At 45.7% G+C, this 20,312-nt stretch overlaps 1 protein-coding gene across 1 annotated transcript in view; it reads left to right on the forward strand.

Annotated features, from left to right (window-relative positions):
• Nucleotides 1-6,418, forward strand: part of FIG4 (FIG4 phosphoinositide 5-phosphatase) — an 82,799-nt gene extending 76,381 nt beyond the window's left edge. The window contains exon 23 of the mRNA XM_054820544.1: nucleotides 5,886-6,418. Coding sequence (XP_054676519.1) covers nucleotides 5,886-5,925 — 40 coding nt within the window. The 3' untranslated portion in view covers nucleotides 5,926-6,418. The remainder of the gene's footprint in view (nucleotides 1-5,885) is intronic.
• Nucleotides 6,419-20,312: the final 13,894 nt, after the last annotated feature.

Here is a 20,312-nt window from a genome sequence, read left to right on the forward strand (position 1 = left end):
ACCGAGGATAAAATGGTGCAGATGCCATACTTCAATAGCTGCATGAGTGTTGAGTTATGTATATTGTTCCATTTGCTGGCATAGATTGAATCAGATTGATCACCTGGAGCCTGATACGGAAAATATATAATGTGCTTGACTCCCAAATGCCTCCCTCTGTCTTCTGTATATTTAGAAAATCTAATTAAAGTTGTCACTTTTTGTGATTATTTAAAAGTAATACGGAACTAGTGCAATATGTTACAAAATATTAATGAAAAAAATCATACATTGAAATTGCAACCCTTGCAAATATTGTGATAATCAGCAGTTCCCTACTGGAGTTCTTTATATGCTACAAAGAAAACTGTTACAGCTGCTAATGTGTCTACTAGAATCAAATAAAAGAGTACTGAGAAAAGGCATGAAAAACAATGTTTAACATTACTGTCTATTTCTGGAAGAGAATACGTGCTTTTTCCCATATCTGACCTAAGGTTTCAATATAATATTTAAGTTCCGTTCTTTTGAATATATTCATCTGTGAAGAACAAGGAGATGGTGTAATAAAGGCAGGACAAGTGAGCAGCACGTAATGAACCATCTTTGCTGGTCCATTTGCATTTTCCCATCCTAGGTGTAGCTGTGCTGCTGGCTGGCACTAAAGCCCGGTGGGGTTTTTAGGCATTACAATAGGCACAGAGTATGCAGTTGTGGTGGTCTTCCCATTTTTGGCATGCAGCGTGTACAAGATAGTGTGCACACTGCAACCTCAAAATCCTCTCAGAAACGCTAGGCCTTGGAAGACCACTGTGATTTTGTATTCCCTGACAGCTCAGGTACTCGTTTTCTTTTTTTCCCTCTCTTTCTCCTCTCTTTTTTTCTCTTTTTTTTTTTTTTTTTTTGTAAGGGTTATCTTTTGTTATCCTACTTCCCTTTTTCTTCTGATTTTTAGTAGTTTGTTTTATTTCTCTTCCCCTTTTTTCTTCACCACCTGTGGTTGAGAGTCCTTTTTCTTACCCAGAAATGTGCCAAAAGTTGCAGTTTGTCCATTATATCCATATCCTTTTGGAGCTTTCACTTCTTGAAGGAAAACTCTGTAAATGTATCCTTTTATTGAAAAACCTTATTGCTTTCTTCAGCAACCCGTATCCCTCCTTTTTAAATGCAGGCTGTGCCATCATCTGCCCTGCCTGATTTCCTACCTCCTGTGGTGGCAACCGACGCGTGTATTGTCTCTCTTGGGTTCTCTGTGTCTTGGTAACATATTCTTGAGAAGTGCTTTGCTTGGGTACAGGATGTTAGTGCTTGAACAAATTGTAGACATCACTTAAAATCTTTTCCTCTAGAGAAAGTCAAGCGCTGCTCTGATTAAGAAAGTACGAGCGCGTTTAAAGTGCTCCCCTCTGATTGTCTCCAGTCCTGCTATAGCAGCACTCTGCATCCTGCTGCGTGGAGTTGTCCAAGGGGCAGGGAGGCATTTTTTTTGTTTGTACTCCCATGAAAGTGGATCTGTCCCGTTTGAATAAGCTGGTGTTGGTGCATGTCAATGTTCACTGGCATGTCCAGTGAGGGATTTTGCAGCGACAAGCCTGGCTCAGATCCCATAGGGGTCCTTATCCTTTCAGTTCTGATGCCTCTATTCCCTTCCTCTGCCTCTTCCTCGGCATTAACAGTGGGCTCACATATGCAGAGGGCTGGAACTCACATCGCCGCCTGCTACGGCTCTTACCCGTGCTAAAACCGGCCTTAACCGTGCCGCAGGGTTAAGCTGGAGGGCAGACTTTGCTCCCGCAGGGCCGCGCTTTTCCTCAGTACCAAGGACAGCTCCCGCCCGGGCGGGGGACGCGGGGGGGGCACCCTGGGCCCACGCAAAACACGACGGCCCTTCTGGCTGTGCTGGTTACACGGGGGGGGTGGGGGGGGGGATTCCTTTGTTTCTCCAGGAAGGAAAATACCATGCTGATTATGTTATTGCCCGATTATACCCATTTTCTTAATCCTGGAATATGACTCAGGATGCTTTTTGTTGGCTTTGGGAGGATGGGTGGTACACCTTGACTTGTGTGAGTAAAAGCTCAGGCTGAAAAGCAGCTTCACGTGCTTCAAATCAGCCTCTGATGACTTTCATCTGAGTGCTTTCAGAAAATATTTGTTACTTGCACCTGGTCCTTAAAGCATGTGTTATCATGTGCCACATGTCTTGACTGAATAGTGTTAAAATGTGAGCTTTTCTATGTCTCTAAGATATAAGAAAAAGCAACTTACAGGCTGTGATGTTTATTCTTCTTAAGGTAGGCAACACATTAGTCTAACACTGTATCAGGAACCATTTTTTTCTGTGACACAGACCTTCCTGTACAAAATGGAATTCAGTCATCACCCCCACAAATCCTCCGGCACTAACACATGCCATTGAGGTGACAGGCTACGCCATTATGAGCTCATGCAGTGTCAGGTTCACAGAGGTGGCACTACCTTAACATCTATTGCAAACGTTTCCTTCAAAATTCAGGCATCCAGATGTAGTTATCAACATTGTGCGTTGACCTGGTTTTGCAGAAGTGCTGCTGCTCAAAATCCCACTGAAGTTCAAATATTCTCAAAACATACAGCCCCTTTATACCCCAAATCCTAAATCATTCAGACCTGGGCTTTTGCTGGACAATCCTATAGACTTGGGAAGGGAAATAAAACTGTAAAATAAATATAAAAATAAAGAAAGACATCTCTTAATTTTGCCACTCTTATGAATGCTACGTTTACCTTGTCCTTCACCTTTCTGATGTCATTTTTATTGTGAAGCATTACTGCGCTCTCTAAGTGAAAACCTGAACTTACTGCAAACCATGGGAGGAGCCATTACTTCAGGTTTGCGTGATATTTATCCTGTTTCTTATGATTGCTGACAAACCTATGAGGCAATTAGCCTAGCAAGTACTTACTGTAAACTTTACTGGCCAAAACAGCATTCCTAAATTATTATGCACACCTTACATGCAGGGCTGGATACCTGTGTCCTGGCCCTTGCGTGTCTGTGGGCATGTTGGCCATCCCTGTTTCACGTTGCTTGTAATAACTTCTTCCATAATAACAATAAATATTCTGTGTCACTCTCCTGCCAGGTTTTCCTGTTGGATAATAGACTCAAATGCTCACAAGTCCTGGCTATGAAACCTGATGCTGGGCTTAAGGTCCTGTACAATATCTTGAGAATTTTTTGTTTTCTTCCTCCCCAGCTTACGAGGGCATTTTGTAGGATCATGAATTCCCTGCTCAGGAAGAGAAGGACAAGTCAGTGAAACCTCTCCTAACAGAGGCAGGATTTTAAGGAATCAGACCTATCATCTGGTAGAGAATCAGTTTTCCCCAAAACTTTCATAACCTTTCCACAACATGGCCTAAGTGAGCTTTTTAGGTATTTTTCCTTTTGCTCTCCCTTCTCTCCCGATAAATCACAGTCCCTTACAGTAGACTTAACACCAGGGGTGAGCCAGAGCTAGCATGCATCTCAGTGAGCCAAGGGGAAAAGGAAAAAGGCAAATAAGGGAAGGGCTAAAGTTGTCTGGGTGAAAATAGAGGGTTGGACCTCAGTGGGGTATATTTGAACAACCAAGCTGATGTACAGGGAAGAGTAGATTGGTGGGAAGGCCGTAATTTAATTGCTAGGAACTGCAGAAAGAGCTGTGCACGCGCCTGGGCACACACACATCATTTGCTTTCACGTTGTCAGGCAAGTGGGTAGGTTGACATTACCAAGCCGGAGCACATCGTGTCACAGAGCCCCAGCTGAGCGTGTGAGCGTGGGTCCAGCACGTACAGAGACATGTGGAGCAAAGGGCTTGTGCTACCCTGGCAGGGAGGAGGCTGGGTCACAGCACGTGTAAAACAAGCAGCAAGCCTGCAGTTGAGACATACCCCATATCCACATGAACTCTGACGGGAGTCACAGCAGTCATTTGGAAGATACATGTGCCAAGCCTAATCTGAATTTCCAAAGGTCACATTTGTCATTCTTGGCGTACTGGCGTTCTCATTAACAAGTAGCTCCAGCTGGTCCTGTGCAAGGGCATCAGGACATGCTGTTGTAACCAAGCAGTGGTGCAGGGCTACCACCAAGACCTCGGGCTCGTCTGCTCTGCTCTACGCTTAAGAGGAGTCGCAGGAGAGGGGGCTGTGTACCGAATGCACTACATAGGTGGCCAAATTTTGACCTAGCAGGCGTCTTACTGGGTGTTGCATGAAACCCGTAGAGCAGCTTTCTGGAGGTGTAAGTTGTTCTGTAGGACCGCCTGATTGAAGTCCATCTTACCTGATGGCGGCACCATCAAATCCAGGTAGGCTGTAGAGAGGAGGGCTTCCAGAGGCAAGTCAGCTCACCTGTCTTAGGGCAGGATGAGTTACCCTTCTGCAGGTGCTTATGTCTCCCCATTGTGCCACATCGGAGGAACCTTCACAACTGGCTTAGCCAAGACACCTGCATCTAAAAAATGAAAACTAGATGAGTCCCTTGGTAGCCTTTATAAAACCTGGCAGCGCTGTGAGATAAGTGACCAGAGCTATAACTTTATAGTTGACAATAGATCCCTTACAAAATGATTTTATGGCTTTAACCTCTGTCTCAACCACCCCAGACACAGGTAGGTACTCCTCTGGTACAACGCTTCTCTAAAATACAGGCGTATGCCACTTCAGGGCTACCCCATGCTGTCAAGAGTAGATGGGACTTCTGATCTATCACCAGCCAGGGCAGAGAACGGGCTGCTCGGGATCAGCAGAGCTTGTCAATCATCAGGGGCTTTGACCAAAACAGGACTTGCCTGTGCCTCCATCGCTGATGGGTTGTGGTCACCTCTCTACCCACCTCAGGAGCCTCATCCAGGGACCAGCTGTCCTTGAGTCCCCTGAGACTTGCGAAGCTTAGCTCTGCTTCTCTGCCTGCTGCCAGCATGTTCTCCATCTGCTGCCTTGGCTTGCATCTCTGACGAACATTGTTATGGAATGGCTTTTCCAGTAACATTTATACCATTAGAGTCCACAGACCCAACCACTTCCCACTTACTAAATGCTTTTCCTTCAAAGGCTGGGTTTGAACAGTGTTAGTTTGCACTGCAGCCTTCTGAGCAAAAGCCACGCACTCATCTGGGGGAGCTTCACTCTGCCTGAAGCACAGGAAAGTGTCCACGGCCTGAAGATGAGGCTACCTGCTTTTTTTGGTCAGAAGTAATTGGTCACAATTGGGAATCTTCACTTCCCTGCCCTATAAATACTACCTGGCCCCCTCACCTACCTCATGTATCCTGCTTTCGGATGTTCAGTACTGTATGTGTCCAACAGATCACTGAATCTGGTGAATCTGTTTTAATCATCACCACTCATCTCCTCCATGCTCCCATTTATTAAATGTTGGCTGCTGGTAGCACAAATGCTGCATTGGTTTAGTTGTTTCCCAGATGGGCCCTTTACATTTTTTTTCTTACAACTTCTAACTTAGACATCTTTTTTGCCTGCTTTCATTCTACATATCTTTGCCACTGCTGATTTTATAAATCCTTTGGCACATCTTGAGTATCATGGGTCTGAGCACAGGGCCACCATTCTTGCTCCAAGCAATCACCTTTCCAGCTCTGTAGTTGCAGATCTGGAGCTGAGGAGTTTAGTCAAGGATGCATTTCTTGCTAATTCTTCCTCTAGGCATTAGTTTGCTTCTTCATTGTTGTTTTTGGACTGCAGATTTGGGCTGACTTAGAACTAGATGTCTCTGTTTATATCCGCTAATATTTTCCTTCTGTTTAATTTTTACTTTTCCTCACCAGGGGCTCAGTGATTTGGCTATTAGCTGTGCCTGTAGAAATAGAGGCTGCAGTTCATAAAGGCAGTTAACGTCCTTTCCCTGCTCTCGACAGGTTGTCACTGACTGAAATTGCAGCATGGTCGGAATGCTGAGGGTGCGGTCCTGAAATACCCTTCTAGGGACACTTCATCACATCCTCCTAAGAGAAAAGGCTATTCAGAAAAAGCCTGAGGAGACATAAATGCAAAATGTCTCTTTCCCCACTTGAACTTCATCAAAGACTCGTCTCTCGCAATTGCCTCAGCTCTCTCCTACTGCCACATGAAATCTCTGATGGCTCTTCGTTCCCGTGCACACACAGGTGCGCCCGCTTGTCTGGTCCTGCAGAAGATGGAAAACATTCTCAGATCCCACCTGTCTTCTCAACTGGGTGAATCTGTTTCAGACTGAGCATCGCTGGGTCTCTGCACGGCTGTACGTCAACGTGCGGGCACAGGCAACACAGATGGGCCAGCTCGGGCTGGCTTGTGCTTCGATCACAGCAGCGGGCGGGAGGCATTTTGAAAGAGCATCACTTTTTCCACAGAAACCTCTGAAGCTGAACAGTTTTGGGTTTTGTTAGAGGATGAGTTTTCCAGTACAAAATAAAAATATCATTAAAACACTATCAGTACTACAAAATGTTTGGTACAGTGTGAATTTTCTCAAAGGAATCGTGTAACTTGAGTTGATTATTAGATCAGTCTGTAAATCCTCTGAACAATGTTTATCCTCGATGGAAATGCTATGACTTTGGGAAGGATACACATGCATTCTTCATAAGCATAAGATGCTTTTCAGCTTCTAATTATGGAGCAATCACAAGCACCCCTATAAAGAAATTAACATGCTTTGGTATTTGGATGTAATAAATATTTCTCTATTTCTCAGTTCCTTTCTTTTTACCAGGGGAAAAAAAAAGAAAAGAAAAAAAAAGGATTTTCCAATGCTTTTAAGTGCTGTTATTTTAGAGCATACGTTCACACTCATATTAGGGTCATTTTGCACGTTGGCCTTTTTGTAACTCAACAACTGTATGGCCGGGAGCACAAGCAGGAAGTCTCCAGTTCTCATCTATGCCCAGAACTGGTGCCAGGGCTTTGTATTCTCAGCCTTACCCTGCTTCGAGGGGCCGTAGTGCAGACTCATGCCAGGCACTTGCTCTTTGAATCCTATCTTCAAGACTGTAAACATCCTCTTTGTTGACAGCCCGCTTTTTGCCAACACAGCTGGTAAGCTTCCTCTCAGTCACACTCTTCCTCGCTCTCTCATTCCCTTTTCCCTCCTCCCCTTTGCAGTGGTTTATTCATGCTGGCATGCCACGCTCCATGGGCTCCATCTCAGATAGTCTTCCAATAACCTCAAGGGGATTTTTGAGATTTGCCACTTGCTTTAACGTGCCTAAAAGCCACTACTTGCACTTCAGTCTGGGCAGAACATCCTTCATTTCAAATGACACCAACGTGAAGGGAGGTGCTTGTTGCTTCAGCTGCAAAGACTACAGTGGAATTTCAACTCTGGAAACAGGATGGTAGAAGGAAAGCGTGCATATAGCTTTGTCTCAGCTTCATTGATAAGAATTCATTTTTAAGGACATTGATATTTAGGGCCAAGTCTTTCTCACATGGAGCTTTGTGGGAATACTGCTTTGAGTTCAGTGGGAATAGCATCAGCCCGACAATGTGGGCATAAAAACCTTCTAAAACCTGTGATATGTGGGTAGAATGATGCCATACTGTATACAGGTAGTATTTTCCTCATGTTGTCCAGCAGCACCACATTTAACAGCAGCAAGGTTATGGTGTAACCAGGGCCATCATGCTAGCAACACCCTGAAGATTCCCTGGACTATAGATGTCTTTTGTTGGCTGTAAAAGCATTTATTTTTCCACCTATACTCAGCAAGAATAACTGAAAGAATACATTGCAAATCCTATCTTTCATTTACTTAGTACACTACAAAATACAACCAACGAAACCAATTTGCCTCAGAAAGGTCTTTGTAGAAGTGGGCTCTTCCCTGGCCAGACTCCCAGTGCTCTGGTAATTACTTTCTGCATACTTTGCTTTCGGGCCTTGTTCTTCCTCTCTTCCTACCTCGCCATCTGAAAACAGTTTCTTTGCTATGCTCACCTGTGGGCAGAGCATACCGGCTAGGTAACGAAGCTGCCATTTCTAGATGGGGATGTAGGCAGGGAAGAAAGGCAGTGTGGGAACCAGAAGGAAGCAAAAGCAATTGCCCAGAGTCCCAGTGCTGTGTCTGCAGGCACTGACTTTTACAGGGGATGAAACGAAGCCTGCACTGTTGCTTACATATTGATATGATAAATGTTCTAGCACCTCTTAGATTATTCAGCCAATATTTTATTTTAGTGCCAGTAGGCAACTTGGAGACTTTAATGTCAGTTTCATTGAGCTGGGATTCCTGTTGGGCACAGTGTGGTCCAGCGATGGTTCTGGGGTAGGACTTGCTGATCTTCTCTCTGGTTCCCAGTGCTCACGCTGGCTGACTTGCAGGATGGATAAAATTTTTTGTATCAATTTTCACATTTGTAAACAGTGTTTTGGCATATAGAAAAGAAGGAATCTCTTTAAGTGCTTGTACAAAAAGGCTGCAAGTGATCTAGAAAAATAAATAAGGAATGTCTCCTGGTATCGAATGTGGATCCTTCTCTGTGCACACGCACAAGGCAGCTCTCTAGAAGCTGCCTTTCATGATGACGGTTGCTATGTAGCACAGCATCAAGCCTGCAACAATGCTGGTTGAGATAAGCAGCATTTTACTGTGAAATAAACAACATTTTACAGTGCTCCTGCCCATCCAGAAACCCCAGCTCACTGCCCACTCTATGTAAGACTGTGTGAGGACTAATTCATGGATGTGTAATGATGCTGACATCTTCAGCATGCCTTGGCTTACTGCTTAGGGACCTGCAAGTGCCAGGAGATGCGTGGTGTACATGGAGTTATACGTGGATCAAAGTCCCACCTGCTGCTTCTCCTGCAAACACCTCAGATCTTCTTCTGTGCTTTTGCTCACGTTCTCCCTCAATTGACAATTTTGTCAACTCTCAAATAGTGCAATTTTGACACGCTGTTCAGATGGTCCATGGCCAGAACTGAGTCAGTGAATTCATGGCCTCAGCCTTTGCCACTGCTGACCACACAGCAACCAACAGCGCTGCAAGTTGTGACCTTCTGTGCCAACTAACTACAACAAGAAATAGATGTTTCCCTGATATTCTCTGGCACAGGGGCACCAAGTCCGGGCAATCTTGTGTTTATTTCATGTGGTGTAATTGTTCTCCCCATCCTCTTTTCACAATGGCTTCCTCTCAACTGCCTGGTGTTAACAACCCACTTGCTTTCACTCACATATTTGCACTCTTTTGTCCTAACATCTCCAGGCTGTTCTCTACATGTCCGTGGAGTGATGCTGGCCCCTTGCGTCCCCCACCGGGGGCGTGCTGGCAGGGTAGGCAGGCCTTGGAGCACACTGATGTATCTGGGCTGTAAGAGGGCACAGGGAAAGGAGACCAGTAGTGTGGCCTCTGTCTCATAGTTAGGTGGCTTAGGTTTAGGTGGTCATTGCTGATGGCTTGTGTATTTAGACTGATGGAGACTCCAGGATGGATTTGTAAGAGAAATTTCTGATTTCTTCCCACCCAACCATTAACTATAACACTATAGGAACACTGTATTTTTTGAGTCAAATGAGTCAGGGCTCAGTCTCATCAGGCATGAAATAAATAACTCTCTGCTTAAGCAAGAAGAAACTTAACTTGCTCTCAGAGCAGAGAATTCAGTACACCGTATATTGATCTCAGAAGAAAATCATTAGCTTCAGGAAAAGAGGGGGTACATTTTTCTGAACTGGAGTTAGTTCCATTACTGCTGAAGGCCGGTCTGCTTACATAAATTGACTTCTAGTGACTATAAAATCACAGAGAAGATAGGGTCTGGTCAATATCTTAACAAATAGTTTCAAGGAACAGAGGCATTGTTGACCCAGCCACAACCAGACAAAGGCCATTGTAGAAAATGTCAGTAAAACCCAGGATGAAATAGTCCAGATTAAGGATGAATCATCGAGAGTTAATGACAGAAATGGCATTTATTTCTAAGATTACTCAATAGGAAAGCACTGACTTGCATTTGGTTTGAATTTTGAGTAGTTTGGCCTGCCTTTCACTTATTTTGAGCTGAAAATATGCCTAACTTAGAGTGTTTATCCTACAGAATCTGTGACATGTCATATATCATACATGATGCATCAGGCATAATAATTACCAGAGCATGCAACCTGTCACAGCCCTTATGCATTTTCCTCTGAAATGTATCGCAGGAATTGTGCACATTTACGGAATCCTTAAAGGCATGTGCATCTCAGACTGTGGTTGTGTTTCCAGCTTTTCTTCTCAGCGGCAGCATAGGCGGCAGTGACTTCCACTACGCTTCCCTGACCACTTCCAGAATCCTGATTTTGGTTGCTGTGCCCTTGCTGAACTTCGCTGTTTGGGCTGAAATATTTCACAGCAGGACAGCAAGAAACTTGGAACCACTGTTGTTTCCATGCCGTCCCTTCAATGTACGTTATTGTCCACTATAAGGCAGACAGGGTCCATAAATAAATATTATTTTCATATATAATTAATAATGTAATATAATTTTGTATATGCATATAATGATAACTCAAACTAGATAAGCTGTATTGTTTGTCCTAGCACACCTAGGAGAGGAGCCAGATGGGCAGCCTTTCAACAGGACAGTTTTGTTTGTTCATTTGGGCAATTCTTGCATCATTGCTGGGGGGAAAAAAAAAAAAAAGGCAATTTAAGATCTAACACGTGTCGTTTAGCCTTGATTAGGATCCTGAGGGCTCCGTACTATGGGCTTTCTGTCAATGGGCTGCTTAAATACTTACAAACAAGCATGTGCTTAAGTGCTTTGCTGATGGAGGGCCAGAGCACTTGGCAGCTTGCTAGGCTGAGCCCTCTCCTCTCTGCCAGGCACAGCCCTGGGAGGGAAGCAGTTCAGCTATGTCCTTCAGTCCTAACTATTTAAAAAAATGCAAGGGAGAGGAGAGAATGAAACCAACCAACAGGCAATGGGAACACCTTGAAGGGGGACTTCTATCACCTTTATCCTCCTCTGATCATCTTTACGTCCCAGCATTATATTGATTTCAATGGAGTAGGCTGCTCTGTGGCATATATTTAGCAGACTGTGGCCTTGACCTAAAGCAGTGTATACACTCATAGATTATTCATGGGGTAGGTAAAGAGCTATGAAAGTAACTTGAAGATGACTGCAGAGAAGTCCAAAATCCATCTGAACCCTGAATATCCAGACTACAGGCCTGATGACGAGACCAGCGGGCATACCTTTTTCTTCATACCCTGCCTTGAATCTTGTTCAGATGGAAGAAGGGAATTTGACTATTTGGCCATCAGAAGAAATGTCCAGGCCACACAGCATCTGTGTTTGGCACGGGTTGGGTTCCCTGCGCACCATGCATATGTTTCTGGGGGTGATTTCCCAGATAAAGAGACAAGAGAGCTACCATATGCAGACCTCAAAGGTGTTTAATGCAATGGACAGTGTATAGCAACAGATTGATACGACAGGAGCATCAAAAACCCTTTGCAGCTGCCTCTGGCTGCAGTGAACACACAAAAGGACAATATCAGGACTTTTTTTTTTTTTTTTTTAATTTCCTATTAGGGGATCAAACACCTGCATTAAAGTGAGAGACTAGACCATCAAAGACTGATTTCTCCGAGCTGACTATGTGAATGATTTTTGACACTGGGTGCTTATAGCACTGTGCTGGTACTGTAAGCAGAGAATGGAGTGCGCTGGCATCCCTGGAAATGGGGTGCAGTTGCCCCTGAAGGACTGTCAAGGAAGGCGCTGTCAGCACTGTTGGAGCAGGGAGTGATTCATGGGCTTGGGGCAATCTAATAGAGAGGAACAGATGACCAGAATCAGCATTGAATAAGTTTATTCAGCATCTTTTGAACACAGCTGCCCTATTGCCGCTTTTTTTTTCCCACAGACCTGGAAATAATAACCTTTATTTAAGTGCTTATATTCAGCCATATCAGCACTGCATGTTCCAGCATTAAGTCTTTGAAAGGGATATTTGATACGAGACGATTATTTGCTAAGCCATCAGGTTCAAAAGTAGGTTTTTGGAAATAGGCATGACCAGAGCTGTTTTATAAAAGTGACCTGCAAACAGCTTTTTAAAACTCAGCAGCTTTGCCTTTTCACTGCACGCTGCCTGATATTCAGCAGCATGAGGAACCAAGTTCATTTCTGTGTGCTGACATCCTCAGTCCTCGCTGTCCTTTCCCATTACTCTTCAAAGTAGTTGTTTGGGGTTTTCAGGTGTCCCACCTGTGACCTTGCAAGACCCAACTGAATTTGGGAAAAGATAATATCATAAACTATATCATGGTGGTTACAGTTGGATCTCCTTTTTGAATCTTGCATATGCTAACAGTCAAGTACTCCAAAATAAAGGAAAGTATATTTTGTTGCATTTTGTTGCTAAAAATAGAATCATAAAATCATAGAATCATAGAACCCTTAAGATCATCAAGTCCAACCATTAACCTAGCACTGCCAAATCCACCATTAAACAATGTCCCTAAGCACCACATCTACACATCTTCTAAATACCTCCAGGGATAGTGACTCAACCACCTCTCTGGGCAGCCAGTTCCAATGCTTGATAACCCTTTCGGTGAAGAAATTGTTCCTAATACCCCATCTAAACCTCCTCTGGTGCAACTTGAGAGGGAGGTCGTCTTGTCCTATCGCTTGTTACTTGGGAGAAGAGACCCACACCCATCTGGCTACAGCCTCCTTTCAGGTAGTTGTGGAGAGTGATAAGGTCTCCCTTCAGCCTCCTTTTCTCCAGGCTAAACAACCCCAGTTCCCTCAGCCGCTCCTCATAGGACTTGTGCTCTAGACCCTTCACCACCTTTGTTGCCCTTCTTTGGGCACACTCCAGCACCTCAGTGTCTTTCTTGTAGCAAGGAGCCCAAAACTGAACACAGTACTTAAGGTGCAGCCTCACCAGTGCCGAGTACAGGGGGGACGATCACTTCCCTAGTCCTGCTGGCCACACCATTGCTGATACAAGCCAGGATGCTGCTGGCCTTCTTGGCCACCTGGGCACACTGCTGGCTCATATTCAGCCAGCTGTCGATCAACACCCCCAGGTCCTTTTCCACCAGGCAGCTTTCCAGCCACTCTTCCCCAAGCCCGTAGCATTGCATGGGATTGTTGTGACCCAAGTGCAGGACCTGGCACTGAGCCTTGCTGAACCTCATGCAGCTGGCCTCAGCCCATCGATTCAGGCTGTCCAGAACCCTCTGTAGAGCCTTCCTTCCCTCAACCAGATCAACACTGCTGCCCAACTTGGTGTCATCTGCAGACTTACTGAGGGTGCAGTTAATCCCCTTGTCAAATACTGGGGCCTGGGGAACAATACTGAGCCCTGGGGAACTTGTGTATGGCCGCCAACTAGATGTAAATCCATTCATCACAACTCTTTGGGCCTGGCCATACAGCCAGTTTTTTACCCAGCAAAGCATATGTCCATCCAAGCTATGAAAAGCCGGTTTCTCCAGGAGAATGCTGTAGGAAACAGTGTCAAAAGCTTCACTAAGGTCCTGGTAGACAACATACACAGCCTTTCCCTCATCTACTTAGCGGGTCACCTTGTCATAGGAGATCGAGTCAAGCAGGACCTGCCTTTCATGAACCTATGTTGACTGGGCCTGGTCACCTGGTTATCCTGTATGTGCTGTGTGGCACTCAAGATGATCTGCTCCATAACTTTCCCCAGCACCAAGGTCAGACTGACAGGCCTGTAGTTCCCCAGATCCTCCTTCTGGCTCTTCTTGTAGATGGGCATCACATTGGCTAACCTCCAGCCAACTGGGACCTCCCTGGTTAGCCAGGACTGCTGGTAAATGATGGAAAGTGGCTTGGTGAGCACTTCTGCCAGCTCCCTCAGTACTCTTGGGTGGATCCCATCTGGGCCTATAGACTTGTGTGTGTAAGTGGTGTAGCAGGTTGCTAACCATTTCCCCTTGGATTATGGGGGCTTCATTCTGCTCCCTGCCCCTGTCTTCCAGCTCAGGGGGCTTAGTACCTGGAGAAAAACTGGTCTTACTATTAACTACTGAGGCAAAGAAGACATTAGGTACCTCAGCCTTTTCCTCATCCTTTGTCACTGTGTTTCCCTCCACAGCCAATAAAGGATGAAGATTGTCCTTAGTCCTCCTTTTGTTGCTAATGTATTTCTAGAAACATTTTTTATTGTCTTTTATGGCAGTAGCCAGATTAAGTTCTAGTTGGGCTTTGGCCCTTCTAATTTTCTGCCTGCATAACCTCATGACATCCTTGTAGTCCTCCTGAGTTGCCTGCCCCTTCTTCCAGAGCTCATAAACTCTCATTTTTTTCCTGTGTTCCAGCCAAAGCTCTCTGTTCAGCCAGGCTGGTCTTGTTCCCCACCGGCCTGTCTTTTAGCACATGGGGATGGCCTGCTCCTACATCTTTAAGATTTTGTTCTTGAAGAATGTCCAGTTTTCCTGGATTCCTTTGCCCTTCAGGACTGCCTCCCAAGGGACTCTGTCAACCAATCTCCTAAACAGACCAAAGTCTGCCCTCCAGAAGTCCAAGGTGGCAGTTCTGCTGACCCCTCTCCTTACTTCTCTGAGAATCAAAAACTCTGTGGCTGTGTAATGAAAGGCATTGTAGGTAGCATTAAATTAATGCTAAACATAATTAAAATGCATTCTTAGATTCTTCAGCTTGTATTTTTGGTGACTCATCTAGTGCCTTTCTCTCTGTAACTGGATATTTTCGGAGCATGAATGAATTCCAAGTATGAAATCTCAATTTAGACAGACAAAAGCAATAACAGGAGGTTGGGAAAGTGACCAAAATCAGGCCAATTTATATTGCCTGATTTGATGAAGATGGCTCCCTCTTTTCTGTCTCAGCATGTTGACTCCCTGCTTTCACGAGTCCCATGGCTGGGACAGGCTGCTTTTTCTCATGTGTTGTTGAGTGAAGATTTGCAGCTCTCTCCTCCCTTGTGCTACCCTACTCAGGGACCATGTCATGCAGCAAGACTCAAGCCCACCAAAAAGCTGCACTGGGATAGCTACATCCCCAAATCTCTGTTCCCTGTGCCTTTGTGTGATTGCTTGGACAGGCGGCATCCATGGTGCTGATCCCATGTCTGCTTCTGTGTTTAAAAATATATGTCCATTATTTCCACTCATCAGGGACAAATGGTTTATTAATGCTTCTTGGTCTGAAATCTGGAGGTAGAAGTTTTAAAACTTTAAGTGGTTCAGAGACTGAAACTCCACACCATCAAAGTATGATTAAGGCAATGGTACCTGTGTGGGGTCCTACTGATATAGCAGAGCGCTATTTTATAAAGTCCCTTGGGTGTTCAAATTCATCCCACTTCTCTCCTTCCTTCCCCACAATCCCCAAATGATCAGAAATAATCTGAATTTCTCAAGCTGCAAAGCTTCCGAAACTTGCTTTTCTGCAAACAGCCGAGGTGAGATCTGTGGGAGCTTGGTGACACTCGGGAGCCGTGCGAGGTCGAGGGGCGGCCGCAGGAGGGAGGGAGGGAGGGCCGCCTTTGCCACCTGGCTGCTCTGGTGCCACAGGGCCCTGGTGGTTTTAAAGAGAACATAGGGCACCCGCCATCCTCCCAGTGAAATAAGTACAGAGAGATCGTTCTCACACATTTTCTTCTCAGCCTTTTCCTTTCTGTGGGCAGGAGCGAGCTGTTCCTTGTTGTTATAATTCGTTTTGTAGCCATGAGAGACGCAGCCTGTTTGCTCCACAGGCGGGAGGCCTGCCGTGGCCGGCGCAGCGCCCAGCCCTGACTGTCTCCACTCAGCCCAGTGCCGAGGGATTTTTGGTTTGTTAGTGCTGTCAGCTGTAGCCTCCCAGGCCATATCTCGTTTGCTGAAATGCCCAGTCCCTCAGTTAAACACCCTTTTTAAAGATCTCTTTGGTATCAATCATTGCTGTCGCTGGGCGCTGAGGCTCCCTGCAAGCCACGGGCATGCCAGCTCTGTTGTTAGTGCACTGACATGGGGCTGTGATCCGAAGAAAGGACACACCTAGACACATTTTAATGCAAAAATCAACTTCCACCTGGAAAAAACCTGTGCTCCCTTCTCTCTGTGAGACTACATCCTGAAAATAAAATCCCAAACTTATTTGTGCCAAATCTCAGCCACCGGGCCAGAGACTTGCAGAGGGTGTGCACCCTCCGACACCCTCCCCATCTCCTCTTGCCGTCCCACTCATTACATTTCTTTCTATAGCTGTAATTTTTGTCATCTACCTGTCTCTGTCCTGCCGAGAGCTGCTAGCCATGGGGGTTTGCTCTCTCTCGGCTCACTGCCACCTGGATGGAGATCAACTCGTCCCCGTGCAGGAATTTCAGGCAATTCCTTGAAGACACAGGGGCAGCACAGCACAGGCTCCCCCCCGTCGCACCTTCCTCTCCTCTGGTATATACAAAAGCAATGGGGTATGAGCGAAGGATGAAATCCCTGTGTACGGGTGCACTTCTGGTAGTGGTTGTCCATTCACAACAGGCTGCCGAGCAGCAGCTCCTGCATTTGGAGCAGTGCAAGAGGAAAACGCCCATGTCCGTGAGGAAACAGAAGGGTTTTCTGTGCCAGTCGCTCAGCTGTTCACTTCCAGGATTTTTTAAAGGTCCCTGGTGCTGCCCAAGAAAGGAATAAAAGTGAATATGGGTGGTTAGAAATGGAGGCATCTAATGCAACCCATGAGAGCATGGTTGGACCAGCAACTCTGATAATGTTCAGATACGTAATAAAGGTGCATATCCCCACTACTAGAGATTAGATCAATTAGATCACTTATTGGGTAGAGTAAAAAAAAAAAATAATGTTTTAACCATTAGAAGTCTATCAGTGCCACACACACAAAAAAAAAGCTTACTCTTGATTTTGGCACTGCACATGAACTCAAAAGCAGCAACAAGGAGGTCATTACAAATGCACTAAGGGATGCTCCCCTGAAGATAAGAGTCATGTCTTTTTCAAGCCAGACCTGAAATCTCCCACTCCCGCAGCAGGGCACGGTATGGGGATGTGCAGGAATGCAGGAGAGGCTCATCTCCAAAATTGTACTGGGATACTTTCAGATAAATTAACAAAGATTAATTTTTTCACCTTGAGAGTGCAAACTAATTATAAAGTTGTTTGATCTTGATGATCTACAAAACATCTTTAACTAGAGATGAACTCCGACCTTTTGGATATTTTAAAATAAACATTTGTACGCCCTTAGATAATAAACACAAGCAAAGCCATGTTAGATCCCGAAAGACAGGGGAGCATCATTTTTGGAGAGCTCTTAACAAAGTAGCTTGGTTTTTGTATCTTTAGATTCCCACAAGGAGTTCACAACGAGGTTTCTAAACAATTTAGTTTAAATACCAAAAATACTAAACAGTTTGCTCAGGGAATGGTATCTGAGGATAAATGTTGGTGTCCTTACCGTCAATGAATAGCTCTTTGTGAGATACTTTAATGTACAGCAGCAGTGTTTTGACATGCAAAGAGAGGCTAGGCGCTACTTGAAGTTTATTTGGCTAATGTGTAACTGCGAATAGCAGAAGGGCAATAAACAAGAACAACTTTGGGGCTTATGGAAATCTCCGACTCATGTTTGATGACACAAAGGTTGTCCAAAAGCCACCAGCACTGGGATGAAGTAGACAAAACACTGTGAAGCTCAGTGTGCAGCATCCTCCCACAGCGCAAAGGCATCTCGGACGGGACAGAAATGCCCCTGCTAATCTGCTCCTCTGCAGGCAGCACATGCAGAGCAGGGCTTTGCCTCCTGCCTGGCACCACCTGTGCAGCGAGATGTGGCACAGTGGGGTGGGCAATGAGAGACATCTTCCAGCCTTCGGCTGACCGGGTTCCCACTCCCACCTATAGCACTGCCGCGGGGTCGGACCCCGTTGCCGTAGGGCTCTGCTGCTGAATTCGTTTTGGCTGGGCAGTTGGCTTTTGGGTTTGTGCCTGTATAGTGGAAATCAGGATCTTGCAGTCATCATGAACCTCATGTACAGGACTGACTTCTCATAGGGATCTTCTTGAAGAGTAGGACTCGCTCATTTTCCTTTTCTCTGTCTCTGTGTGTGTGTGTGTGTGTGTGCGCACATGCACGCACACAGTGTGCAGGGGGGGGGTGTGTGCATGCATATAAATAAGGCCCAATAATATAATTAAATTAATTCCTCCTGTTTCTATGGGAACACACACTTGCATCAAGCATGTGCAGCAGAGGTAGGTGACAAGGCTGACACTGGAGCAGATCTCTGGGCTTATCTTCTAAGATGTTTTCTTTGTCAAAGCAGACTGGGAAAAAAATCAGACCAGAGTGCCTGAAGCATGGAGGTGCAAATCAGGAATTGGTGATCTTTTCCCAACTTGCAAACGAACCAGTCTTCACACCTAATATTAGCAAGCCCCACCTGGCATGCCAGCCTGCACCTGGGGCTGGTTCCCAAGGAGATGAGCAGCAGGCTGGCAGGGTGGCAGGAGGAGGCATCACAAAACACCTTTTTCAACACCTCTCAGTGATTCATCAAGGTGGGGGAGGAAAAACCCCATCCCCAAAACCCAACCAAGGAGCAGAGGCTTGCAGGGCGACTAAGGATCACAAAGTCACGCTTCTCCACCCCATGCGGGCTTTGCTTCTGGACTATATCGGAGCTCTCAAATCAGCGTCCCCATGCTGGACTGCGAATGTGCACACAACTGTCCCCACCGATGGCCACCATTTTGGAGGCATTGTGGTCCAAAAGGTCTGGTGGTGAGGAACCCTCTGCCTTGACCACCCTCCCCCCGCCCCGCACGGCGCTGGGAGGTCTCACAGCAGCAACCTCAGCTTCCTCCTGCACCGTTCGTGGCATGGAGAGCGTTATTTATCCATAACTTCACTGGCAGGGCCATACAGCTGTCTCCCTGTGATGCACAGGTTATAGCCCTCTTGCTGAGATGGGCGGGTCACCTCAGGGACATTTTCTTCCTTTCCACAGTCACAGCAGGACTACGAGTCCTCTAAGGGGAAAGACCTTTTTTCCTTTCTTCTGATTTCCAGTCCAAATCTGAGCGCAGTGCAGCTCACATCCAGCAAGCAACCCCCCAGGTCCAGGCAGGCAGCCTGAGCTGGAGGGGGGAACACTGACTACCAGTCTGCCTGCTGTGGGATATTTGTGGGGACACCTTTGTTGTGAAGGGTTTTCCCCGTTCCGCCTGTCCCTGCCACGGCACGTTGAGAAAGTATTAGCCAACGTGCTTGGAAGAGGCTCAGTGCTTTTAGGAAGCAAATGAAAAATGTTGAAAGTGTCAAGTGTCCCTTCAGAAGTGCAACTCTGCTTAAATAATTTATTATTAATAAAAATATATTCATAGCATCAAATCAAGCCAATAGCTAGGAAAAAAAAAGTGTAATTGACTTACTGGACCCATTGCAAAACATTCTTTATCACTTGCTTTTCAAAATGATGTTTCATCACATTGGGTTTGCTATTCTTTTTACAATCTTATCACAATCTTATCAAAGATTGTAAAGGCTCTGACACAGAGCTGTGCCTTGCAAGCCCCCCAAGAGCACACTTCGAAGGGTAACCAGCAGCTTGAATGCAGAAGTAATGCAAATGAAACAATATTGTGGAGAGAAGAGCAAGTCTGCCAGGTTCCTGTTTGACTTACACTGGGGTGGAGTTGCAGGCAGGGTGTGAGCTGGCCGAGACCGTATCATAGCATTTAAAATGAGGAGGGCACACAGGAGACAGAGCTGGAGGAACCTGGGCATATCGCTACTTCCAGGCAAACAGATAATCGGCAAACAACCAGTTATCTGCTCATAAACCTCACAAAATGCAGCTAACCCCAGTCAGTTGCAGGCCAACAAGGTATGACACGTTTCGGCTCTGGCTCCCATCTTGTACCATTTTGCTTTGCTTTGTTTCATTTCCATTGTGCTTCAGATGAGGAGGGACCAGCAGTCTGAGCTCCCTTGTGCGCTGCACCCCATGGTCAGCCTGAGGAGTCAGTCCTCAGCAGTGGTGGCCTCCACAAGCTCCACACATCCCTCGATCCCTTGTAATGGCAGAGGATTGATGAAGGAAAATGAACCAGTATGCAAACCACATCCTCCCTTACAATCAGATATGAGGCTATGCCAGCCTGGAGCTGCTGGTCAGGACCATTTTGGGGGTGAAAAGGAAGAAAATGAAAACCTTTGCTGTGTCACCCCAGAGGACACAGCTGGCCAAGGTCTTGAGATACTTGAGAGGAAGGTGTAAAAGCACCTTGATAATGATTATAATAATAAAAAGATGAAGCCTGCTGTGCAGTAGGGAAAAACAATTCCTTAAGACCCTATTTTGGAGGAA

The sequence above is a fragment of the Grus americana genome, chromosome 3, assembly GCF_028858705.1.
Source record: "Grus americana isolate bGruAme1 chromosome 3, bGruAme1.mat, whole genome shotgun sequence".
In the NCBI taxonomy this organism is placed as follows: domain Eukaryota; kingdom Metazoa; phylum Chordata; class Aves; order Gruiformes; family Gruidae; genus Grus; species Grus americana.